General features: G+C 36.6%; 1 protein-coding gene across 6 annotated transcripts in view; it reads right to left on the minus strand.

Moving 5' to 3' along the window:
* PTPRM (protein tyrosine phosphatase receptor type M) overlaps positions 1-26,454 on the minus strand; it is a 495,115-nt gene that overhangs the window by 44,024 nt on the left and 424,637 nt on the right. For all 6 annotated transcript variants that reach the window (XM_086740639.1, XM_086740640.1, XM_086740643.1 and 3 more), the window contains 3 exons: positions 17,033-17,120; positions 10,921-10,997; positions 8,078-8,114 (listed from right to left, as the gene is read on the minus strand). In XM_086740639.1, coding sequence (XP_086596765.1) covers positions 8,078-8,114; positions 10,921-10,997; positions 17,033-17,120 — 202 coding nt within the window. The remainder of the gene's footprint in view (positions 1-8,077; positions 8,115-10,920; positions 10,998-17,032; positions 17,121-26,454) is intronic.

Below are 26,454 nucleotides of genomic sequence, written 5' to 3' on the forward strand. Positions count from 1 at the left end.
ATATAATTTGTTTGCTACACAGCAGGGATTTAAAATGATCAGTTCCTCTTATTAACATTTTCTCAGACTGGATAAATCGAGTGTCTTCCCAATTTCGCATTACATGAAGCACTCTCAGGGGTTAGGGATCCCCTAGTGAGTGTTATGTGGGGTACCTGAGTAAGGCCAGAGTCTTGAATCTTAACCTCACACAGCTTTTAAGAGATTAATGGCAATGGCTTGCAGGGAGTGTGTTTGTTTTTTCTCCTATGAAACAGGAATATTTTGAATAAATATAACTGTAACTAGTGCCCTTGATGTATTTGCCAGCGGAGCGTACTGGCTACAGAGAAAGAGAGTTGGTCTCACTTGCACATGGACTCTCTTTCTCCCTCTGCCCTACAGACATTTAATTGTTTAACGACAGTCAAGCATGTCAGGAGAACAATAGTGGACTCATCTGGGAAACTGAGATATAAGTCCAAATTGATTCAGATCACATAGCAACATGAAGTATTGGCTCTCCATCTGAGGTCGCAGCTCTGACTGAAGGCTTATTCTAGGAGCCTTGAGCCCGTGGTTTGAACCTGAACTGTCTTTGTGAAAGCAGTCCAACAGAAAGTTTCTGTTTAGCCGAATCGATGTATTCCAGTAAGAAAGCAAGCTGTTCCAGTTTCTAATTTGGGCATTCTTCTCAATAAGGGGGATTTGCACCATAGAAGTATGAATAGCTATTAATCAATCATTCCAAAAAGCCCATCTGAACTTGGGAAGAATAACAAATACGGAATTTATTTTGTAAAAAAACGTGCTGCCTGTAACATTTCCAACTCAAAAATCTTAGGTAATTGACTTGTTGGACTGGGTTCTCCACATCAACTTGTAATGCAGAATCAATTCTGACGATGGATGAGAAGTTTAAGATCATTTTATCCCCTTCAGGAGAAGGTTCCTTAGGGAATGGACAAAATAACCTAATTAGTCTTTCCCATTTCTACTTTCTATTTTCATGTTGAGTCAATCATATGCATCAGGATGTAATAAAATCATCACTATTTGCTAGCTAAAAATATGAGTTCATTTTGGCTACTTGTTTCTTTTATTTTTCCCCAAGGACCTTATTGTGAAGGAATGTTGCTCATGCTTGCGAGTAAGATATTCAGATGCTGTATTTTTCAAACTTGTGCTGGGAGTTTAAGTGCATTAAAACAGAACACTTTACCCAGATGAACAAACAAGATAATTTAGTCTACATTAAAGCATAAGTATTCAGATCAAGATACATATGAAGGTCATTAACAAATAAATGTGTATTGGATATTTTTCCTTTTAACATCAAGATAATTATGGTAAAAATGAAATTCTCTCAGCACTATTGTTTATTGTTATTTTTGGGAGTACATTGGTTATTTTCACCACTTCAAGTAGGAAAGGGCAACACTAACCTTTTAATTCTATTTTTAATTATATTTTATGGGAGACTGCAGTATTTGATGTACACTGTAAACAAGGAAAGCCGTTCTAACACGCAGAGTGGATTTGTGCTTAGTACAGACACAGCAACATCAGCATGCTTAAAACAGAATGAGATTTAGCAGCAGCAGAGGGAATCTCCACAAAGTCTACATCTGCATATGCAACTGCATGGAAGAATATACATGGACAGAGAAAGAAATTAATCCTACAGGCCTGTATCTTTTCTTTTTCGAAGGCAGTGCTTCAAAATTACCCAGACTGTCACGTGCATTGGTGGCCATATTACAACAGAGATTTCAGTTGCCACCAAAGGATATAGAAAAGATGACAAGTTTCAAAGATTCGGATATCATGACAAGACAAATATAAGATGCCTTATTTTTTCCTTGATACATTTGTTTCTGAAATGCATTTTGTTTGTAAGTTAGCTATATTTTTTTTTTCAGCAAATTAGAAGACAAAAAGCCTTCTTAACACTTCCTGCCAAGCCTCCTCCAGGCTGCTGAAGACTGGCTGGAAAAAAAACCAAAACTTCACAGAAAAAAAAGATGCTTAGACTATGTGATTTTCCTAACAAACTGCATTTCTCTGCTCCTTCTTCTGCTTTGGCATCAGGCTTTACTGATCGATAGGTATGTTAACAGTACTCCATCAAGAGTGCCAGGTATGGCTGATTCTTTATTGAGGATGGAAACCCTATCATCAAACATCAGCTTTTCATAATTTGCATCCCCCAAAATACAGACATGTGAGGTACATTTGTAAGGCTGATGTTGTATACTTCTTCCTTGGATGAAAAACAGACTCCAGTGCATAATCTAGGTAACGAGGAGTCTGAGCAGCAACTACACTAATACATGGCCACCTCCATAATGTTTTTTTCTGAAAGTGTGTTTGGTTCACAAGGACAGTTTGCTCAGCTCTGTAGTTTCAGGAAGATCACAACTTGCAGGACATGTTTGCAGGACATATTTTACAGTCACATTTTTAAAAAGTGGACAAATATATTACTTTTCACACAATCTTCTATTTTCTACAATACAACCTTGAAACATGTCCTTTTGCCTGATTCACCTTTTTGCCTACTTAATTACTGTAGCCTTTCATTTCTCTTACTTCTTAATTCTGATATGCAGAAGTCTCTTGTAGCTATTCTAGACTGACTTCACAACAGAGAAATCAAAATAGTATCTTGTCTTTGAGACAGAGATCTATGTATGCTCTGAAGACATTTATGCCTGATTTCCTGCTGCTCAGTCTTTGCGAGGAACAGGATAGGATTGCTTTTTCTTCCTCTGTGGCTTTGACAAGGGACTATAGAAAAATCATCAGTTTCTCAAACTGTTGTTTCACAAGCCACATTAAGAAGAAAGTGAAAGAACAGCCTGCATGAGATAAGGGAATTTTCATTTGAAATAAATACGAAATCATTATTCAGCATAATTTCTAGAGTTTGATTGTACTTTCAAAGAATTTTCAAAGGTTTTTAAAAGGCAAGCATGTTTGATGCATAATGCAGCCACACATACGTGAAGCAGAATGTAAGTGGTGCTACCTAGTAATGGGTCTATCAGCAGTTTCCCAACAATGCTCCTGCTTCACTTGGTCTACACACAAAGATTCAGAGAAGCAACACGCTGCAACAGAGCCTAAGCCAACTTTTTATGCTAGCTCTGCATGGAAAGCAACAGGGGCTTCTCATTTCCTCTATAGACAAAACTACCACACAGCTGATTAAGACAGAGGAAAATACAGGAATCATGAAAAGAGTGAAAGTATCTAACACAGTGAAAATATCTAACAGTGAAATAAAAATATTCAACAGTGAAAATATCTAACACAGTTAGATAACTAACATAGCTATCTAACATTAAAATCTCCTATTATAAACAAAAAGGGAGAGAGAAACTCTGGTATTTTCATGTACCATAATGCAGCAACTGCTGAGAAGTCTTGACTTTGATAATTAGCAGTTTTTACTCCACACTGTCTCTTTTTGTCCCCAACACTAGTAAAAGTACCAAGCTTTAAAAGATGCTCAAATGTTGCGATTGTTATCATCAGCCTTCAGTGGGAAATGGTAGTAACAGAACTCTGGTGAGTGTGGCATACTGCTTCACAATATAACCTGGAGATATCACTTCCACATGTAAAGGGTCTATTACTTCTGTATGCATTTGGGTGTGGGAAACAGTAACTTCTTTGCCATTTGTCACCAGTATTTCAAACCAGAATGCTTCAGAAAGCCTCGCCTAATTCAAAGCAGTGCTCAAGAATGGGTTTATTTCCTTCGCTGAAGACAGATGGCTTCAATCACCTTTTTAACGTTTTGGTGATTAAGAAGTAAAGAACAGCATAAAACACAGTTGAATCTTCGAGATTAATACTGGTGTATAGAATTCAATCATTTCTTATATATATATCAGGAAATCAGGTTGACTACCCTGCATTGTGCAAAATGACTGCATATATAAAGCTCAAAAACTGTGTAGAGCTATCTTGCTTCATTGTTTTTCAATTCTCTCTGAAGTAATTTCAGATGTTAATTTTCATCTGGAGGCTAAAACCATGGCAGCAAAAGTTTCTTTGTAAAGATATGTGTGGAACTTCCACACTGCTGTAGTTCTGACAACTTTCTGCAACATAAAAACAAAAAAACATGCCAAGAAAGTTAAGAACAGTTTATTCAAAGCAGTGTTTCTGCTTTAGATGCCTCAAAAGGAACTTTCAGTTTGAAAGAAAACGTATTTTTGTTTCTGAAAACCCTTATTAAAATTTTCACACAACAGATACAGTTGTGTGTGGAAGAAAGACACGTATTTTGCAGAAAAGAGAAGGAATATGAAAGGGGTTATTACAGTGGCAAGTTTCTGCTGCAGTAGTGAAGACTGTAAACACTTACATTGTAAATATTTATTTTCAGAAGTTTATAACTCATCCCTAAAAAACTCCTCCTGACTGAAACTTGACTTGATGTCTGCCTCCATAATCAGCAACACACAAAGTTAAGCAATTTAGCATCTGCTTTACCATTGGATACAGACAAAAAAAGAGGTCGAAAGGCTATACTGCGCTATTATATCTAATCCTGCTTTCTTTTCGAGAGTGACTTTTACATATACTCTGAAGTACTTTCACAAAACATCTTAGATCTGGTTCCTCTGCATGCTTGCAGCAAGCAGAGACGATCTGACCCATGAGTATTCAAAAGTCAGAGATGCACAAGTGAATGTACTTTATATATAAAGACATGCAGCTTGCATGTGAGTATCTGCTGTTTCACACATGACTGATCTGCTCAAATCCAGCCCTGGTGGAAATGGCAATGAATGATGCGGTAGAACTATATTAACATCCGTTTGTCACTCTTAATTTACAGTTGCTGGTGCAGTGGTGGAGGAAGCATTACAAAGCCTTTGATAGAGACTTGATAAAAGAAGCTAAGTCATAGCTCAGTTAACTACATGAACTTCAGGGGACACAGAACAAATAAACACAAAAAAAAGATTAATTTTTCCTGCTTAGTAATCAGAGTGAGACGTAGAAGACCAACAGTCATCCAATAATAAGAACATCAAGCAGTGTGTGTAAGAATAAGTACTGTACAGATATTTAACCTAATGCTCTCACTAAAGTACCTGGTTAAAATTCATTGATTACCTAACTCCTGGAAAAAAACCCTAGCTGCCAGTAAATTGAGCAGATCATACAAAAGCTCGATATTCTGCTATAAAAGAACTTAAAAGAATTATATCCATAGGAACAACAGATGTATAAAACAAAGTAGCGGGTTTAAATTGCACCAGCTTGCTGGTTCTGCATGACCCAATACGCTGGTTTGCGACAAGCAATTCTTTTTAATCATGGTGACTCAGGTGTGGATCCCATCTGTTGATGCCAATTACAGCAGATCACCAAAAGTCTTTATTAGCTGTAAATTCAGTCTACCACTCACATTATACTTACCCCATAAAGGAAAAATAATGTTGATTTTATAACTGAAATTGCACACTCTGAACATATTACTCTTAAAATGGAAGTAAAACCTTTTTCGATTACTAGTTGAGCAAGCCTCCATTAGGTAAGTCTTTTAAAAAATGCTTTTCCCCCTAATTCAAATTAGCAGCGAGATGCTATGAATGCCAAGATGGAAAGATACCAGTCTGTATGACAAACTCTGGTTAGTATGGAAGACAGTAACACTCTAATGAACAGGTGATTATGCAACTCCCAGCTCTGTTCAAAGCAGACTGGTAGTCTATTACAAACGGATTAAATTTGCCACTTTTTAACTTCAAACAATTATATTTGCTCATTAACACTTGATATGTTGAATGCAGCAGAAGAAGAACATAGAAAAATTAAGTATCAATCATTCTAACTCCTCAGAGATTTAAAACTGACTCATGTAATGATATTTTCCTTCAAAGAACAATAGGCATGTGCACCTGTGAAAGTTGCGGTGGAGGAAAAAAAGGCAGAATGGGAAAATTTATTTAAAGACTGATGTAAAGTAGAGATCAAGGGAATTAAACATGCAGCTTAACTGTTATGCTGCATTGATGTGTTTATACATATCTATACGAAAATCTGTTCTAAAGCAGAGCATGGCCATCGTTGGCTACACTGCAAGCTGTGGCTCATGACAGGCTTGCTAGCAAAGAAGACACACAGAGGCATAGTCTGACATGTGAAATAAACGTGTTTCCTTTCCTAGTTAATATCAAGCCTTAAAGGAGTGTTAGAGATTATTCCCAGTTACCTTATCACCTTTGCAAAAGACAGAGCCTGCATCCTACTGGAAGTACTACTACTGCTCAAAGGCTTTGTCAGCAAACTGGGATGCTGGAGAATAACATAGCTGCATCTATTAGGACATTGCAGAGAACTATAAAAAGCAGATGAGTATTTTTAACCCTATTCTGCAGAGGGGAAAGCTGAGACAGAGGAAGGACCATCCTTGACATCATATCAGGAAAAAAGTGTGGCAAAGAAACTGCTAGGACTTGTTAGTGGATCTGGTATGTAGACTTCCCATACTTTATTGCATCCAACACTTGGTTTTAAAAGCTGGAAGTAAAAAAACCTCAAGCCTGGTATTTGCTATTTAAGTATTATGATGAATAATTTAAACTTGCTTCAGATAGGGATCGCATATGTCTATCAGAAAGCTCTCAGGGAGATCTTCTGGTGAACCTCCCAACAAAAACAACTGTATTACAAACTGCAAGTAAAATACCAACTGTGCATCTTTTTAATTTAGGATTCAATTAAAGGTGAAAACCAGCATCATCATCATCAAAACTAGCTAAAGGTTAAGTGGAACAATCCATTTCTTCTCAGAAGAGGATGGTGTAAAAGCTCAAAGGGAATTAAGCAAATCCTGCATTTTTGTCCTAGTTTTCCTGTCTGGCTTATCTGTAGAAAGACTGTGGACTGAGGGACGTGGTGGGTGGGTAGAAGTGGAAGAAGTAGTACATTTAAATGTCTTATATTCTAAGACCACAAATTCTAATTCTGGTGTAAAAGTGTAATATTGACAGTAGTGAGGCAGCTCTAGAAATAAGATCTGCATCCTGCCCCACTCTCATCTGACACAAAGTAGTACCTCACTTGGGACTGTCGAGAGCTGAAGTACAAAAAGGCAGAGGCATGAATCCTCCCGCTGGTAGAAGTGAGGACTGGAGGCTGCAGACTCTGGGTTACTTAAGGGGCAACTGAAATCACAGTAAGAGCTCTTATTTGACATGGCCAACTTTTTCTCTGCTTTGATAAAAAGTCCTTAAAAAGTATACACGACCTCTAAATCCAACACATGGTAAGATTATTCTGAGTATATCATACTCAGTACTTCATTTGGCTCTTTTAAAAGTTGGGTATGTGTTGAAATAACGTGTGTGGGTGTAGCTGAACTTCTTCAGATCCACGAACAAATGCGGGAAGCTCTGTCACAGAACAGCTACTACAGAGGTTATTCCCTCCAAACAGTAGAGGAGCAACCAAATTTTCACAGGTATGCTATCCAAGCACAGGCAAGAGATTGGCATATTGTTCAATCTTATGATTAAGCAGTCATAGAAGACTCATCTTTTCCACCTATTCCAGGTCTGAACTTGACTTGGGCAAATTATGCTTTTGAAAATACGTACAAATTGAAAATTAATTTGCATGTTGCCAAAGGAATAGGTTCTTGTCCATGAGCAAACTTCTCAATGTTGGCCTGTAAAATCATCTCTCTAAATCCCTTTGAAGAATTCCTCTGAAAGCGTAATACGTCTTTGGGTCCTCTACTAAAACTTGCTAACTGAAGTGGTTTATATTTTAAGGACCTGAAGCCTGAAGTTCTTTTTTCATGAGTAACAACATGTTGAGTAACTTCGGCCAAAACTGATGTATTTTGCTTTTCTACTCAAAATCTATTTGAACACAAGAGTAAAGGACTGCTTACTTGATATACCTGAACATTAATAATTCAATTTGCTCACTTCTACCAAAGTGATTGAGTCTACTCTGCCCTGGATATTGACTGTGGCAAGAATGCACATTAGATAACATAAACAGTAATCCAAGTAGCAAAACCTCTTAGCCTCACATAACCAAAAAGAAAGGGTGATAAACTTACCTTGTGTAGCAATGTAGTGATTTGGTCTATGATAACCCTAAAATAAATTGGAAAAAAAAATAAGCAATATGGACCTCAGCTATGTTGCTATGAGTGAAACTTCATTCAGTAAAAAACACAACAATACAGATAATGTATTAAATGCAAAAGTTCTTTCCAGTGAGTGAAGGGAAAGGGTGAAGGAGAACAAGACGTAAATGTGTTTCCGCAAGATACTTAAGTTGCAGCCTTGTACATTAGAGGACAGAATTAATATGTTCTTTCAGTCCCTTGCTGGCTCTGCTGAAAACGAACAGCATGAAATCCTCTCTAGCACTTGCAGCTAATGGCATCAGATGCTCATGGAGGCTGAGAGATACCTCCAAGCTATTGCTATTGAGTGCAAAGCCTATCCCTTTTTTAACAGCTAAAGAATGCCAGATTTGCATTCAGCCTAGGGAAGGGTGGGGGGATGTTCGCTCTGTCCGCTGTGATTTATGCTTTATTTCTGAAGAATGAAAAGAAGGGTAAATTATTTGACTAAATGATTTGGTATGAATAGACTTGCTCACATCTAAATAGGAAGAACATAAAACAATTCTGTTTCTCTGATGACAAGAGCAACTTAATCACAAGCTGGCCATGCAATAAAGACTAATACTGTATGGATTCTTTGCAACATTGAATAGGCTGCCAGTAGGGAACAATACCATTTTTATAGTGTTTGAGTTTCTGATGTGATGGGAGTGTCATCAAAGGTTTAGATCATGCACTGGTATGTTGATAAATCCAGTCATACTGGTGTTAATCTTTTAATAATGGTTCTGGTGCGTGGTCAGTCATCAACAGGAAGAACTTAAAGCTGTAGCTTGCATGCCATTGCAATTTCTTTGCAAAAGAGCAAGGGGCGTGGTAGTGATGCAAGGTGGGGAAGACTCAAAACAACTGAAGTACCATGAATATTACAGAAAAACTAACATGAATTACAGAATTGATTTGTTTACATGCCATTGAAGCAAAATCTGGAAGTCTATGAACTCAGAAGTATTAGGATAGCTACAGAGTTGATTTTTTTTTTCTGCTGCGTGTTATTTAATATGGCTAGTGTCTGGGATCAAACAATTCCATTTCCTAGGGAAAAAATGCATGAGGAAAAAATACAGCATAACCATTGCCCCTCTCTCTTTTATCCAAGAAAATTTCATAGCATCTGTGACAGTCCCATTCCCTTATTAACATGTTTATTCTGACAACACAATAACTGTACAAGTAATGGCATGCAAGAGTAAAATTGCAGCTGCATCTGTAGTACAAAAACAAGCATTTCTAATGGAAACCTGACTAGCAAGATCATAAACAAAAAATGCTTTGTTTTGTGGTAGAGTTGTCTTTGGAAGATGTCTGCAGTCCTCCAAGCTTTGCAATGAAGCCATCTGCTGAGGCTGAGGGAGAGAATTTTTTGGTTCTCACTCATTTCTTTTAGGGACACATTCACTCCATCCTCTTGTACTTCCATAAGCAAAAAAGGTTACTATGCAGCTATCTTATTGGCATTTTAAATGAGACTGTATGGTCCCAATCCTTATTCCTCACATCTTTTAGTATTTTAGACTCAGATGCAAATCTGACAGAAGAACATACTAGCAGCTGGAAAAGAGCATAATCCTGAATCTTGGAGAAAATGTGAAAGTGAATTCAAATCTGGGTCCCCAATGTGAACTCTCTCTTTCATGACAGATTACTCCCTTCAGAGCTTAGTGAGATGTCTAACTAAATATATTTCCATATGTGCCTTTACCTCTTGGTGACTGTGCTACTCTTTCAAATAGCAAGGTACTGAGCAGAAATCTGAGCTTAACTTAATGGTTCTTGAACGTGCTAATAAACATCAATAGGAGACATCTTCAGAAAGTTACAACTTCAGACTTCCGATTGTTACAACTGAAGTACCTGCTTTTCTTATACAGCTCTGGTTGCTTCATACTCTGAGAAAAACATCTGTTACATTCTTGTTTCATACTGGTGATTAAATTTGAACTGCAAACTGTGACATAATTTTTCAAAGATGCTACTGCTGAACAAGAAATCTTCAGCAGACACAGTTTCCTATGAAGCAACCCTTGTTTTACTTAGCCTAACATCTAGCACTTTGTATAAATAATAAAATTATTACCTTTGCTATCCATGGATTTCTGGCTTTAGACAGTATTGACTTTCTAATGATTTTCAATTCTACTTTTGAGTTCATTCTTTCAACCAAAAACACCTTGTCTCTTAAAGAATTTATTCTAATGTAAAACATTAAGTTAACACGATGCAGAATGAACAAAGAAGCCATCTTCAATAATTAAACAGCCTACATATTTAATGAAATGTCTTGCTTGCATTAGAAGTACTGGTTAACAGCTGCAGAATATACTTTGAAGGCGACTTAAAAGTGCAGAGATGACAAGAGATTGCAAATCTCTGCATTAGGCATTACAGAGTTTTGTCACATTAATATGCAAACAGCTTTCTTTTAAATGGGGAATGATGCCAAGCTGTTGACAGAAAGGGAAAATAACATTTTGTTAGCCCTTATAAGCACCAGCAGGCAAAGTAGCCATACAGTGTTGCTGGCAAGGTTTCAGTCTAGTGGCAGCTGACGGAAATGACTCCTTTCATTTGCTGATTGACAAAACCTTTGAGGCTTTTTTTTTCCTTTAGTGCACACCTAGCTTCCAAAGATAGTACTTTCCAACAGTGTTTAGCAGCTGATATTAGCTGAGATATCTATTACAAATTCTGAATAACTTTAGAATAATAAGATCTCCCTCTTTGACTGAACACAACGTTAAGTTTGTTGACTACATCAGTATACGTACATCAATATAATTTCCATTGATGTAATCGGAACTTGTTTCTCCTTCAATGGGCTGCAATCTCACTCGAGAATGATCATCTGAAACAGGAACAATGGAGAGGAAAAAAAAGTAATTGAAGACACATTCAGTAACAAAGGATTCATCAAAATATTACTTTAAAGTCAAACTAAAACCTCAGCATTTGCAAGTCCATGCTTGCTTTGTTGTCCAAATCCCATCTGGTTTTCAGTCTGAATGTCTTAAATATTTCTAATGTGAAATCCATTGCAATTATGTTTTTTGCTTTTGTCAATAAAATAAATAACATTAAGTAGTCAAAGGTTTAGTCATCTGGAAATGCTTCTGCCAGTACTCAAAATAAGTTGAAGTCATTCTACTTAAGACATACTGTCACCGCACAGTTTCTGAAGGAAACTCATTATGTTTTCAGTGAGGAAGAAAACAAAACAAAGTAATGACAAAACCGAAGCAGTCAGATAATGGCTTTGCCACTGAATTTCGCTCCACTGTAACCATCTATATCTATCCAGGAATGTGCAAACACTTCCAACTCTATTATCTAATTTCCAATCTAAACCACCATGGCACCAACTTGTTTCTTGTCAGTTGCCTCATTTTCGTTATGATACCACAGTAGTCATTAGGAAGTGCTAGAGGCTAGATCACCCCCCAAAAAAGAATCTCTGTGTCCTGGCAGGGATTTTTCTTCTTTGAGACTTCATACACTCCTCTTGATTCTCTTGGTCCAAAAGCAACCAAACACAATGGCTTTTCCAGAATGCTGCACAAGCTGTTGATAGAACAATTTGAGGGGATGATCTCAGGATGGAGAGATGGTAAATAGCCACTGCTGCTTTGTTTATAACTTACTCTTGCTAATTAGATACCTGTGTATTATTGATTTTGAATGCTACTTGCTAGCTGAGCTAATGTGATGTGCAGCTGATGACAGACCTTAATGACTATTTTGTTATATATGTAAATATGCATTACAGCACCTGAAACTTCCCACCCATGTTCTGAATAGCTATTGTTTTCAGCTTTAAAAATTCTAAAAGATAACAAATCAAAGAAAGAATATGAAGTGACTTAAAAACCCAACTTCACAATGAGTAGCATAATATTGGCTCACATTATGGGGGAGGAAGGAGAGGGCAAGAGGTTCTTAAAATAACATTGCTTTAGAGTTAGATGTCAAGCGACTTTCAGATGGCTGAGTAAGAAAGGAAGAGGCAAATTCTTTATTGATCCTCTTTTATGCTCCAAGTCTCAGGGACTAAAGATCTCAGAGCCTCATTTCTTTCCCTGGGATTTCACTTGGAGAGAGTAAGGGCAGAGTTTTAAACCAAATAAAGTAAATCAGAACGAATGAAAATTCCAGCTCTAGGTTCCACACAGCTCTTATTTTGCTATTTTCTTGTGATTATTTCACCCAACAGTCTTCAAGAATAAGTTTTTCCAAACATGCTGGAATATTCAAATCAACTATGGTCATCAGGTCAGCCTTTTCAGCCTCTTTATTTACTTTTCTGAGACTAAAAATTTAGAGAGATGTGACTCTCCATTACATGACCGATGCTAGTCTGACCCTACCAAGTGCTGTGCTATTCTCTGCTTAATTAAGCTATTTATCAGTTTCTTCAGAACAGAGGTTCAGCTCGCAGGCCCTTAATTCTAAAAATACATCTTACTTAAGAAAGATACTACATTAGGAACTTTCTAAGCTCCAGACACGGCTGCTGCTTTTACAGTTTTGGGACCTGATCCAACTTCTGCTGAAGTCGGCAGACTCCAGAAGTCAAGCTTGCTTGGACTCACGGTATGTCTTCATCCACATTTGCGTGATTTCCTGCATCACTGCCTTAAAAGCACTTTCACCAGGACAACTCAGGCTCATAAAGATCTCCACTTTTATATTTCTTGAATTACTTAGGGCAGGATTCAGTTGTCTAAGCACAAGCATCTCATGCCACTTTATATACCCCGAGATATATTGCCTAGCCTTCAGCTGCTGCTATGGAATAACGCAAGTCTCTCGTGTACGATGTCACATTTGTTGGTCCTGCACAGATGTCCTAGGTCACCTGAAATGACACTACATGTGTATGTTTAGGCAACTGAATCCCATCTTTGATGACTTGCACACCACCGAGTTCCATATTGGGCAAAACAAGCTTAAATTTCCCACTAGGGAACATCTTAAAAATGTAACTTCCTGTTATTTCTTTTAGACTGGTTTATACAATTGAATAATATGAAGTGGTATATTTTCTTTACCTTTCCTGTTATTCTGTTATTTTCTTTATTTACTCCATTCTTTCCCTGCAATAATTCTTGCTTCAGATTGGGAAAAACTAAAGAAATTACTTCATACCGGTATCTTCATATCATCTTTTTGTCCTTTTTTTTTTTTTTCTTCTCACGTGCATCCTTTCTAGTACCGCATTCTCAGCTAAGTTTCTGCGAATGCTGGAGGTAATGGACTGCTCAATACTCATTTATTTGCAGTGGAGCTGGAATGACTCCCTTTTTTTTATTGCTTTGAAAACTTTAGTTTACTCCTTACTGCATGGCAACACTTCTTAATTTGGAAAAAAATCTTTAGTCAACAAAGAGAAATGTTACTGTTTCTAAGCCTTTGCTTATGTCAAATAGATTTAAACCTAAGAGGTACACAAAGCCGTATATTCTTCCAACATGTATGCTGATTCTTAAATAGCTTCGAGGTTAACTGTCTAGATTTTTAGGGTATTTTTTTCCTTTATGCTTCAGTTGCTCATGACAATTTTTGTAGCTTTTAAATGCTCTCTTTTCCAGCTCATTCTTATTTTGATAGCCTCCTATTAGGAGATCAAACTTAACTTTGCACTGGTCACTCAAGCTTTCAAAATTAGTTATGTTAGAATTCATTTGCCTTTGTAGAAAATGGTAATAGATAATGAATATAAGCATTTTATTCTCACTCTCCTCATGTTACCTACAACACGTATATGCCAGCCTGCAGACTGTGATCTCTAACAAGCCCCTTGAGTAGCTGGTTGATTAGCATGCCTAGCCAACGACCCTTTCTTGGACATGCCTTGCTGATTCTCTGCAAATCAAGCCTTTTATAAATGTCTCACCTAAAATCTTTAGCTGCTTTTAAAAGCTGTGATCAATATTCTCCTCTCATTTAGTCAATATTGAATTAGGTAAAAATAAATACAAACCCCTCCCATTCCGAAATTACCTCAATATCTCTCCTGAGGAAAATCCAATAGATTTTACCAAAATCCATGCATAACTCTACACAACTATGGCAGAAATAGAATTTTTCTTAGGTCAAAAATGATTCATGTAGCAGATTCATGTCAGTTTTATTTCCTAATGAGAAAACACAAAGCTTTTTGTGTTCAGTAAAGAAGGAGCATGTTTTCCATGGGTGACCGGACTGTGATCATGATTCGTCTTGTTGACACAGTGGCTCACAAGTTGTAGTCACTTTCTTACAGTGGGTAGGGCATGCTTGTAGCCAATTAAATCCACATCGCTTGGGTAATGTACAGCATATTGCCACTTTGACAAGCTCCTGCAATGCTGGCCTCTTGGTGCTATTGTTTTAGCTCCCTCAGAGAGCAATAATGACTACAAGCAATAATGTAACAGTACTATCTTGAGGAAAATTTAAACAAAGAGGAAAAATGGATGGAAAAAATTACATAAATGCTTTACAGAAAAAAATATATATTTCATTACAATCACGTACTCATAGTCATAGGCATCTGAACCATTGTATTTTTAAGTATTTAAACACAGTATAAAAGGGCAATTTAGTAAAATGCTTTTCAGCTAAAGCAAATACTTCATACAACTATCTGGGACAAGTTTTTAAAAGTGGACAGATCAAATTGTACTCGCAGACTCTGAGAAAAGTGATCATTTATCCAGCAGAAAAATATATAAAATAATTAAAGAGTTAACTACCCCATTTGCATACATGTATTTAACAGATGAGAAAATGTGGGCAGTTTCAGCCTCTCTTTTAAGATAGTGCCTTTAACTGTAATGGATTTTAATTTAACTTGTGTTATCTGTGTTTTCACAGCCACATAAATAGGAAGTGTTATTGATAACAACTCCATCCAACTATTTCCCTGTGCTAAATACTGAGGACATTAAAAGTAAATTGAGATCTAAATGATCTGAGTTATATCTGCCCTCTCAGAAAGCCTTGAGTATCACTTGTAATTGCTATTGATTTGCGTATCTAATATCTTTTATTTCTTTTCCCTTGGCTACTCATCACTTCATTACCTCAGACATATAGCACTTGTAGTCTTCTGTTTTATTCAGTCAAAGTGTGATGCGACACCTAACATGACATTAAAGAGGGGACTGACAACACTAAACCTGACTAAAAGAGAAGATCTATTGTCATAGGCTTGGACTGCAAATAAAATTTAACAAAGGAAGGATAAACATGAAACTTTTTTGTATTCTTCTTTATGCCTTCAGTATTTTTACTTAAATGATAATAGTAATCTAATGTATTGGTACATCCTCACAAAAAAACCCAAGCTTGTTACACATTAGAGATTTCTTAGAGGGAAACAAGCAAAACCACATCTAGCTAACTTATCTTGTTTTGCCTATGCTCCAGCCCATCATGATATTCACACTTCCCTAGAAGATTTCATTTCCTTTTTCAGTAAGTAGCACAGTATACATCCAAAATACACAGCAATACTATCATGTCCATTCAAAATGGTGTGGCAGATAGCATCTCTTGTTTAACTTGCCTCTGCCTCCATAAGCATTTCCTGCCGGTTCTCCTTCTTCTGCAGCAACTTACAGACCTTTTTCCTTTTTGTAGACTGTCTCAGCCCAGTTGGACCACCATGATATAAAGTCCTATTCATACCACCTACTGTAGGCCACTAAGTTAGGAGCTGGTCTCTCTAGACTCTTTATGCAAGCACTGCAGAGAGGATGTCCTGAGGTGGTGATTCAGAAGCCTTCAAATGGGCTCTATTTCTGAATCATTTATCTAGAAGAGCTGTCCTCTCTGTCAAGTCCATGTGGTTCACTGATGAGGAAACCAAGGTAGATCTGTGCCTGGACACGCACCTACAGTAGGGGCTGAAGTTAGGCAGTGTAAATACGCACTACATACTCCTTCCACGGGTCCTCCAAATGTGCAGACAACCAGCAATGTTTATTCTTCCATGCTGTCCCATGCACCTAGGGTTATATATGATTCCTAAATTCCAGCACTATCATTAAATGATCCCTCCTTAAAGGCCATAGTTTATTTTCATACTTACAAAACTTACGACATGCTGTGACCACTGCTAATTTCTCTGCTTATACCTGCTTCCTGGTTATCTGTCTGGCTGGTAGAAATGCATACGCTTCCTATCTTAAACTTAGATTTTGAAGGAACAATCAGAGAATGGATCATCTCCTACATACAGAATGGGAACTTTAAGTGCAACAACAGCAGCGTGTAAATAATAATAAAAATATAATTTTACTGAACTTGATATATTTTCTGTTCCCATGTTCATGTGCAGCATCTCTTGCTACAACGTTTTGCAATCTCACAATGACAGATTTAGGGGTCTTTCACCAAAGCATGCTATCACCTCCTCAAGCTATTTGATTATTAGTATATCTAATCTTCACCGAGCTTGGCATTTTTATATAAAACATACAGATTTTGCATCTTCAGGATAGCTGTCACTATTATTAATGAATACTAAAGCAGCAGTACTGTCCACTCCTACAATATCCAGAACCCAATATCAAGGTACTGATGTGATCATGGGTACTCTTTCACTAAGGTGCCAGGAGCAGTTTGGGAGCTGTTAGAGCTGAGTATTGGTTAAAGGTGCCATTCTCCATTAGCCAAACGTTGATCACAGGATGGAAGGTATACAGAAGGCTAGTAGAGAAAAATGCATTAAATCTGACAGTTTTCTCAAAAAAAAAAAAGGTAACTTCTTCCTTCACTTTTATCTTCTTAATTAGAGAAGAGGAATATAAGCCTGGTGTGAGCATGAGGCTGGTGGTCATTCTTACCCAGTTCTGAAGGGAAGTTAACACAGTGCACAATTATGTTGTCAACACTTACATGCGATGATATTCCCGTATCTATTTTTCATTCTGTTCTCATCTTTCTTAGCTGAATCCCACGGTGCAGACTGTCCTTCAAAGAAACTCTAAAAAAGGAAAGAAAGTGACATTACGAAAAGCATGTAGCAACAGTTACCTTACAGATAAACCAAGGAGAAAGGCAAACAGTACTTGCAGGTATTGTTGTTAGAGTGTCATTTAACTGAATCTTTTATTGAATAAAAATATAAGTCTCCAGTTTAAATGGGATTTATGCATAGCTCCAGATGTTATCTAAAATTTCACAAGAGATTATTTGCGTAACAGCATGAAAAATTATTTTCACGTGAAGTGCTACTAAACCTTTCCAAGGTTGGCTGCTTGCAACACTATGAGTCCTTCGTTTGCGGTATCCATATTCTCTGCATAAGTTCTCATACACACACGAAGGTGAGGGAGCTTCATCATCAATGTTGGAGTTGCTTCAGTATTTGAGTGCGGAATTATACTGTACTAACATGTTTCATTTTAGACATATCCACAAGTTTCAGCTACTTCTTGGCAGATGACCTCATGGATCTAAACATATATAGGCATTTAAAAAAATTTTTAATTCAACTAGCATGTATGTCTCTTTTTTTTTAAAACACAATTTATGACACCACCAAGATGATTATTTTTTTTCCAGAGAATAAAAATAATGTGATTTTGTGAAAGATATAATCTAATATTCCCCCAGCCTCTGTCCTGTAGTTAACAAATTCAATGTAAAGAAGAAAGTTGAAGGTGCTAAAAATATATTTTTACATTAATAAAACACACAAGTTGCCAAGTAAACCAATGGAATTCCATCAGGACAATGGCCAGTCTTAACTCATGTTTTGATGTTTTTACTAGACTGATCAGTAGATTAAATCTTTTCATTCAAGAGGGACATGAAGGTAGATGGTTTACTTTTCTGGTGACAGAAGCCAAAAATGGCTAAGTTTCAAACTAAACAGTGAAAACCTTGGGAAGTCTGTATCTCTGGCAAGACCTCAACATGTTCTGAGTGGTCTGAAATAGATAATGCTCATTAAATGGCCTACTCTTACTGTCCTTTGCCTTCACGCTTGAAATGCATTGTTGTTAAAATCCCAATTATTTCCATCAGTAAACAACATAAAAGTCAAAACAAACCCTTGACTGCTTGCTGAAGTCAATGGAACACAAGGGCATTCAATGTCTAAAATGAGTTTTCTTTTAATAAGTTCACTAGAGTGCAGGTTTCCAACTTGTGATATGGAAACTCCTGGGAATATGTAGATTATTTCTAAAAAGTCTGCAAATAATAACTTAAGAAAAACAGAAGCCTTGTCAGAAGGCTTCAATTTGTTTGTCCTTCATCTCTCCACAACTCCTTAGAAAATTTTTAAAGGTATGTAAATTGAAATGACTAAAACCCACTAACATAAATTTCTCCTTAATCATGGTGCACCATCATTGGGTACAGCTTTGAGAAGTGCAGATTCCTGCCAGGATAGAGAAGTGGAATCCTGTAAATCCTAAGATGATTTACAGCTTTGTGGCTGTTTACCAAAAAGGCATCAATCAACATCTGAATATGTATCTGCCAACAGCATTTAAAGCAAGGAAGACCTCCCACTCCAGAGCACTCTCAACTCATGCTGGATGGAAAATACTTTTGTAATAAGCCAGACTGAATTGCATAAGGAATTGTTTTCCACAGGCAAAGACCTAAGTCTCAATTTCTTACTAAGTTCACACTTACTCTCAGACAACACTGGATGATGAACAATTAAACATAGTTAAATAGCAAAACAGAGATGGAAATGTTCAGTAACAAAGCTCCAAAGACAGAACAAACGAATCATTCAACTGATCCAAAACTTGATCTGGTACCTTCCTCAAGATTTTGGGTTTCAGGCAGCTAGATAGACTACAAAGAATTCTAGTTTTCTTACAGTCCTTCTGCTAGAGACTAGTTCACACAATTGATCCATAAGACATTACCCAGCAAGCGGTTCTGGGTTTAGTTCACTAAACATTACCCGTGCTGTTACTGAGAAAGAGTCCTGCTGATACAGCTTCTAAGCCTACACCTTGAAATATGGAGGACCCAAATATACTCTTAGGGACTTCTCACTTCTCTCTGTCCCACTAATGAACTTTTACAAAATTGCTTTAAACCATTCGATTAAAGTAAATCTCTGGAGATAACTGGGAAAGATTTGCACGGTATTGAATTCAGGGAAGATATACAGTAGGCAAGGTACTGGTTTGGGTAGCTCGTCTGCTTCTCTTCTGCTAGCGAAAAGGTGCAATTTCTCCCACCTGTTTGGAACTTCTGAAAACAATGATAAGCTTAATGAGCCTTATAGATCAAACATCTCCTAACAATATATCTGCAACATAGATAATTCTGTTGTTTAGAATGCATATGCATCAAGCCTTACACGATAACAAAAACCAGGAGACAGATTTACCTTTCCAGCTACTGCATATTGACTTCCCTTTCTTCATTAAAAATGTATTATAGCAAAAGAATTCCAGATATATATTTTTATTTGAGTTTTTATCAATAAATTAGTGAATGAAATAAAACCTATCACATTGGGAAAATAGACATACTTTACGTAAATCCATTTTTATTTTAAATTCATTTTGGGATACACACAGGTATTTCAGTGAAAAGTGTGCAGAAAAGATAATTTGAAGGAAGAGGTATTACAGTGCAAAAGCATAAAAAGAAACAGTTATTGTAAAAGACAGCTGGAGTGTCATTTCCTAAATTCCCCGTGTGCTGCCATTACACACACCGCAACAGAACGATAATCCACAATGAATTATAAGGAGGAATCCCATTTGTCCCACAAGTAAAGAACAGAGCAGACACCTCATAATAGATGATCTGTCAAGATCTTTCCTTACTTGTGAGAAATATACATTTCATTATAGAAATTTTTTTAATGTCTTTCCTGACATATTGCTCTCTAGGGAGACTACTGCACAGCAGCCCACACATTATCTTAGTGGCTATTCATTCTAATTCATCCTTAAAAATTTCTTAAAAACAGGGACTACTAGGAAGAAATATGCTCCCAAACAGGTTAATTCCACCAAGTGTCTGGCAAGGGCAATGGAGGGACATTTCTCAAATAATTTAAAATAAGTATTTCTTTAAATCAAATCACACAAAACCTTGGCTACCCAGCCTCCATGATCTGCTTGAAAAATCAAACACTTTTCAAGCCAGCTGTTGTTACAGCAGACATTTCAGTAGGCAATGTCAGCTGCCATTCTGTTATTAGAAAATATTTCAATAATCAGGATAAAATAGCTTCTGAAATGATGGAATTATACAGAACTGCTGTGTATGCAACATGAGCACTGGTCAGTGATGCAGCAGGAGGATCATCTTACGACGAATGCGAAGCTTTTGCTTGCTTTAACTCAATGCTGCAGTGGTTTCCATTAAAAATTAAATGTTTGCCAAGGGCTAATTCACTGTGACCCTCAGCCTAGAAAATAACTGCAATATCTCAAATGAGAGGGGGAGATAATCATTGCAAATACTGGTTTTCAAAATTATTACCTTTCTTCATTATAAATTCATAAGATCAGAAAATATCGGAAGGACACTATATAAAAGTACAGTTTGAAGAGGCTGGAACGTGGAGAATAGAGCCAGATCTTCAGGATACAGTTTGGAGCTCTGCTGATTGTCATTTTTGGCAGCACACTTTCCATCCTAGATACTCATACTTCCAATCAAGGACAGTAAAAATAATGCATCTTTGTAGGCACTTTTGTAAGCACATTTGCAAGATCTACAAATGTAAAGCGTTGAGTGTAATTACTATTTTTATTATTAATCCAAAGCCAAGCAGCAACTTTTTCAAAAAAATACTTCATAGTTGCTAGGTGACAACAATGTAGTCTCCTATGATGCCATTTACAAAATGCAAGCTCTTACAAGCAAAGAAATGAGAAGTTAAGGACATCATAAATATTGCTCTGCCTACTTAATAAATAAGAATGTTATTCACAGGAACAAATAAATGCATATTTCACTCTGTAACAATGTTAAATTTGATCTGTGGATTGGTTTTTAAATGTATGACTCTCATGATTTTCCTGACTGACCCTAAGTGTCTCCACTGATAACATCAATTTTTGCATTTCTATTTCTAGATAACCATATTAAGATGTACTTTAGCAAAATGAGTAATTTGACCTATTCAATTACAAATGCATCTGGATTTGTTTTTAAGCTACATGCAGAGAGTTACACATACTGTCTGCTTTAGGCTAGACCAGACAACTAACGGTGGTCCTATCGGAGATCCCTGTCTAAACTCAATTGGCTAAAGAAGAAACTTTCGTTTCTACCATCGGTCCTTTGAGTTGCAGCTGAATCAGACGCCTAAAATGCCCTGAACTGGATAGTGATGATATATCGCTAGTTTTACCTAAATGCATCACCCTTTACTACTGCTGTGTCCACTTTACATGTGGAGATTACAGATGGAAAAAAATGCACTCATTAAACTCTAAGATGCTAGTGTCGCATTAGAATCATCTTTGTATTTACAAACTCTAGAAAACACACATTTTATTTTAAGCATGTCCATCAACGTTTGGAGAACAAGGACCTTCAGGCTCATTTAACGAACAGTGCAAGATTTACAAGTAGAGTAAATCTGTCAGTTCATTTGTTCATCAGTATTCAGAATCTGCAAAATATCTGCCATATGAGGATGTTCTTGTTACTTAACATTAACTGTTTTTTAAATGGAAAATTGAAATAATCACATTCAGTGTGTTGATAACTGAGTATTTAGATTCTGGAGGAATTAAGAAGGAAGAGTCATTGATAGTTATGCTGAAGAAATCTGCAGAGAGGTCCAAGATATGAAACAACGTTTTTAATCTTCCAGTCACTTTAAGGAAAGATTTTTATCATTGAAAATGCATTACCTGCAAGTAATAGATCACCCCAAGTGTTTGTGAGCAGTGGTAAATGATTTCACTGATGGCGACCCACTGTATGCAAGCATTTCTTCATACTTCAGTCATTGCTTTGGTCACTGAAAGCATTTGTGGATGACACCGTGCCACTAGAGAATATATTCACCATCAGCTTTTTTCTTATCTGTCAGTTTCAATCACTGAGAATTATGTTCAGTTTTCAAATAATGGAATTTAAAAAAACCATTTTACTATGCCTGCCCTTGAAAACTGTCTGTTGCAAAAGCCAATGTGAAAATCTACCTAATCAATGTAAACTGCCTTCAGCAGTTATAAAGCACTTACCAGTGTGTTACTGTAGCCTCGGTCTGAACATGGAAGAAAAAACCTCAATAAAGACTGTGGCACACAAATATATTGATGTTATCGCTAAAATTCCCTCATTCTGTCTGGAATTTTCTGGAAAAAAATAAGCTGATAGTTTACATAAGGTTTTCTGAGTGTGAGATAAAACATACAGACCAGTCTTAAAGCACACACACAGTTTTAGGCTGACGTACAGCAACTCTCTAATATTGTTCCTGATGCTCCTTTATGTGGTTGTGCCTCCTTGAACTGATGTAAAAAAAAAACAAAAAAAGAAACATCCATCCATCAAGGCTTGTACAGCCAGATGTAGGAAACCAAGTCTTTTCCTTCTCAGGTGCATTTAGGTTAATCTACATTACACATGAGAAGAAGAGTAGGAAAGCAAAATTCCTTCTGCTCTAAACATCATAGTCACTGTCTACATTAAATGTTGACATGGAAGGGGAACTGCTACTTTCTCCACTGACTAACTCAGCATAACTTGCCGTTTAGATTTCAAAAAAGAACTAAACCCACATGGTAAGACTGGTTACTATTCTGCCTGGTACTAATTCTGTCATTGCATTGGTGTGCTCATTGTTCAGTGGTAAGATGCTTCAATTAGTGTATTTTCTAACACATCTGTATTTTTACAGTCATAGGCTTTGGTACTCCTTGGACAGCTGGCCAGTCCAGTCAAGCTAGAGCTGCTTAATGAAAACTTATTAAAACGACTGAACTGCTTTGGTGTGGTATCTTTAACGACATAGATACCTGTAGCAGTTAGGATGAGTTAGCTCTAGCTGACAATAGCGTTAGCACATGGACATGAAATTTAGATAACGCTATAGGATGAGAGGAGCTGAGTTACAAGAACAGAGAAGTAACAAGTGAAAATGACTCGTCAGTCACTGTGAAAGTTGTGAAGGTGGTGTACGCCTTCAGGAACAGCAGATCGTGAGTGCCAGCCACAGTGAAAGCTAGTTTTTAGGTGCCAAATGCATTTGAACAAGATAATCAAGAACAAGGTATTCTTTTCTACCCAGTCCTATATCTGACAGTATAATGGATTTCTTGGGGAAAGGACCCAGAGAACAAAGGAGGAAGTCTCCTGTGAGACACTGTAGGAGAACACATGGTATGGCTGGAACCACCACACAGACCTACTTGACTTCTCTCCTGGGCCGTGTCCTCTGTCCTGTGGAGCAGAGAAGTTGTGTAATTTGGAAAAGTGTATATATCTGTGATTGAAATATTTTGGTAGCTAAGTACATTTAGTCTCCAATGACCAATTGTAATTCCATCTTCAACCATGACAATACTGCAAAAGCGTGTCATGCATTACCTCTATAATAACCAACAAAGAATTACCTTCCATATATTTTAAAATCAACCTATTTATGATTATGTTATTAAGTTGATGTCATTTCTTATCTTGGTATCTAACACTGCTACACCTGAAGTTCACTACCAGGATCCAAGAGCAGGAATAGAAATCTTTACAGATTCTGCAGAGTGGTCTAAAATTTTGATAGATAACCTAGTTTCTATAGGCTTTCATAGTCATTTCCATTTTACCTACTTAAGTTTTAAAAACTCCATTACTTTCATTCCTTTAACATTCTTTAAGACTTCCATATAAGGAAAGATTTTAGAAATATGGTGAAATGTGAATTAGTAAGAGGACTGCAATAGGACATACAATTAAAATTCTAATTTAGAAACTTATTCCCTGGCATACTAGATAGCAATAACTTAACCTCATTAATCTTCCTGATTTATCTCCAGCAGAAAAATACAGTATGTTGATGGGATTTTATGATCCTTTTTTTTTATAGAAAGGACCCTCTGGGTACAATATGCACACTTGCACTGTAACTAATGTGCAGGATATATTATTTTTAACTTTTGTGTAAAAAAAATTTAAAATTGGTCTCATGCAGTGCTTATTTCCTCTCGTGAAAACAGACTTCCTGCTTTTGGAGGATTTAATGAATAGTGTTAATGCACAGCACGCGGGATTTTAATATCTCCCTATTCCTCCTCTACTACTGTTTTTAACACAATACGTAATTAAAAGTTTTGTTCACAACTATCACACCTCGTACATTTTGAAGAAGACAGTGAACTTCAGCAACACTTCCGACTGTAATGCCTGTAAACATAAAGTGAATGAACACAAGCTATGCTGAATACCAGCTACTTCTGTGCTTTGATAGGAAACCTCTTCTGGGGAAATACAGGAAGACATTGATCACCACACAGGCACTATCCATCCTTCTGTGAACCAAATTACCTGCTTCATTATTCAGTAACTTTGCTATCTCCTTGCTTCCTCTCTATATTGTTCCAAAGGATGTAATCACACGTGTTAATTGCACACTATATGAGTAAAAATGGTGCAGAGTTATTTCCTTCTTAATGAGAACTCCTACTTACCAAGACACAAGTAATCACACAAAATGGGCAGGACCCAAAATTACATACAGTGCACTTATTGTGTGGATAAGGGTTTTAAGATAAATTCTAAGTTAACTTTTTTATATCATCTTCGGAAAGGGTAACATATAAATACCTCCAATGACTTGGACAGAGGAAAATATTCAGCCTGATCACTATGACATGGTTTGAATTAGGCCAAAAAGAAGAGATATCTTAAGATATTGAATGAAGGCAGAGACATCAACTCTGAGCTAATGCAAGCATCCAAGGTATCATTACAACCACCTAACTATTACTAAATTCAGGGAAGTGAACAACACTACTATTACTATTATTATTACTATTATTGACTATAATGATAATGATGACGAGCCTCTTTTGCCTCTTTGAAAACCTACCTCACTTTCCTGTATTGGACCATAAGGTATACAAAGTAGTTATTTGCTACCAAATTATCAGCGTAATCACTCCCTTTTCCAATGTCATAATGGTTACTTCTAGTGCTCTTTTGTTGTTTTACAAGTAGCCACAATGACAGACTCCTAGAACTTCAAGACTGAGCAAGTTGTAATACTGCTGTTAATGATGCCACAGGCTTTGATTTTTTGCATCACATCTGCTGCATTTGCTAAGGCTCCTTGAGACTTCTTATTAAGTTTTGCAGAAGAAAGGAAATGACATCCTGTTTTATCTAGCAACGGTTTCCTCCAACTCCTCTTTCCTCCTTGGCTGCAACCTTGCTTCTCATTTCCTTTCCCTCTGTTTGGAGTTATTTACATTTACATACGGATGTTTGTATGCCTGTGCATTGCTACTCTATTAGAATTTGAAGAACTTTGGGTTTGTCTCTTCTTGTTTTTTGTTTCCAATTTTTAATCAAGAAACTCTTTTCAAGTGCCTTTCTGCCAAGAAAAACACTCATTGCACAATATGACTTAGAACTCAGAGGTACATCACTCCTAGATTTTATCTGTTGAACTCAGAATGTTAGCAGGCAGATGGATCCTACAAAGTGTTTTCAGGTACCTTAGAGCTTTGAGAATATTATTTTGTATCTCTTTGTGCACTTATAATTTTAATTCAAAAAACTAATAGAAGATTTAAGTATTTCTTCTGAGTCTAGCTCATTTTTCCTCATGAAGATTAGCGCTATATTTGATTTACTTTACAAATAATAAAAGCTTGCCCTAGAGAATGATTTAAAAGAGCTAATGAAATGTTATTAAAGCAAAGCATAAAGATACAATGTGCTTTGAAAAAAGTAGGCAAGAACTATAGATTTTTTTCTTCCCATAGTAAAGAGAAGAGCTTGTGATTGGTTTAAAATATAATAAGAAAGGAAAAAAAAAAGAAAAAAAGAAAAAAGAAAGGAAAAGAAAAATGAAAAGAAGGGGAAAATACAGAGAAAGAGAGAGAAAGACAAAGAGAAAGAGAAAGAGGAAAAGAGAGAGGGAGAGGGAAGAAGAGGGAGGGGGAAAAGAAAAGAAACAATTTTTTTTAGTCATCAGAAGAAAAATAGTAGTGTGCATTTAACTGAAGTAGTAAGTTTTGTGTTGTAGTAATTTTAATTTTTTGTCCCCTCATATTTTAAGTAGTAATTGATCGGAGCTATATCACTCATTCCCTACATATGTCATGTAATGCACAAAATAAGGCTTAAGGATTCCAAGAAACTCTTTC

This window comes from Chlamydotis macqueenii, chromosome 2, assembly GCF_036417535.1.
Source record: "Chlamydotis macqueenii isolate bChlMac1 chromosome 2, bChlMac1.mat, whole genome shotgun sequence".
Classification (NCBI taxonomy): domain Eukaryota; kingdom Metazoa; phylum Chordata; class Aves; order Otidiformes; family Otididae; genus Chlamydotis; species Chlamydotis macqueenii.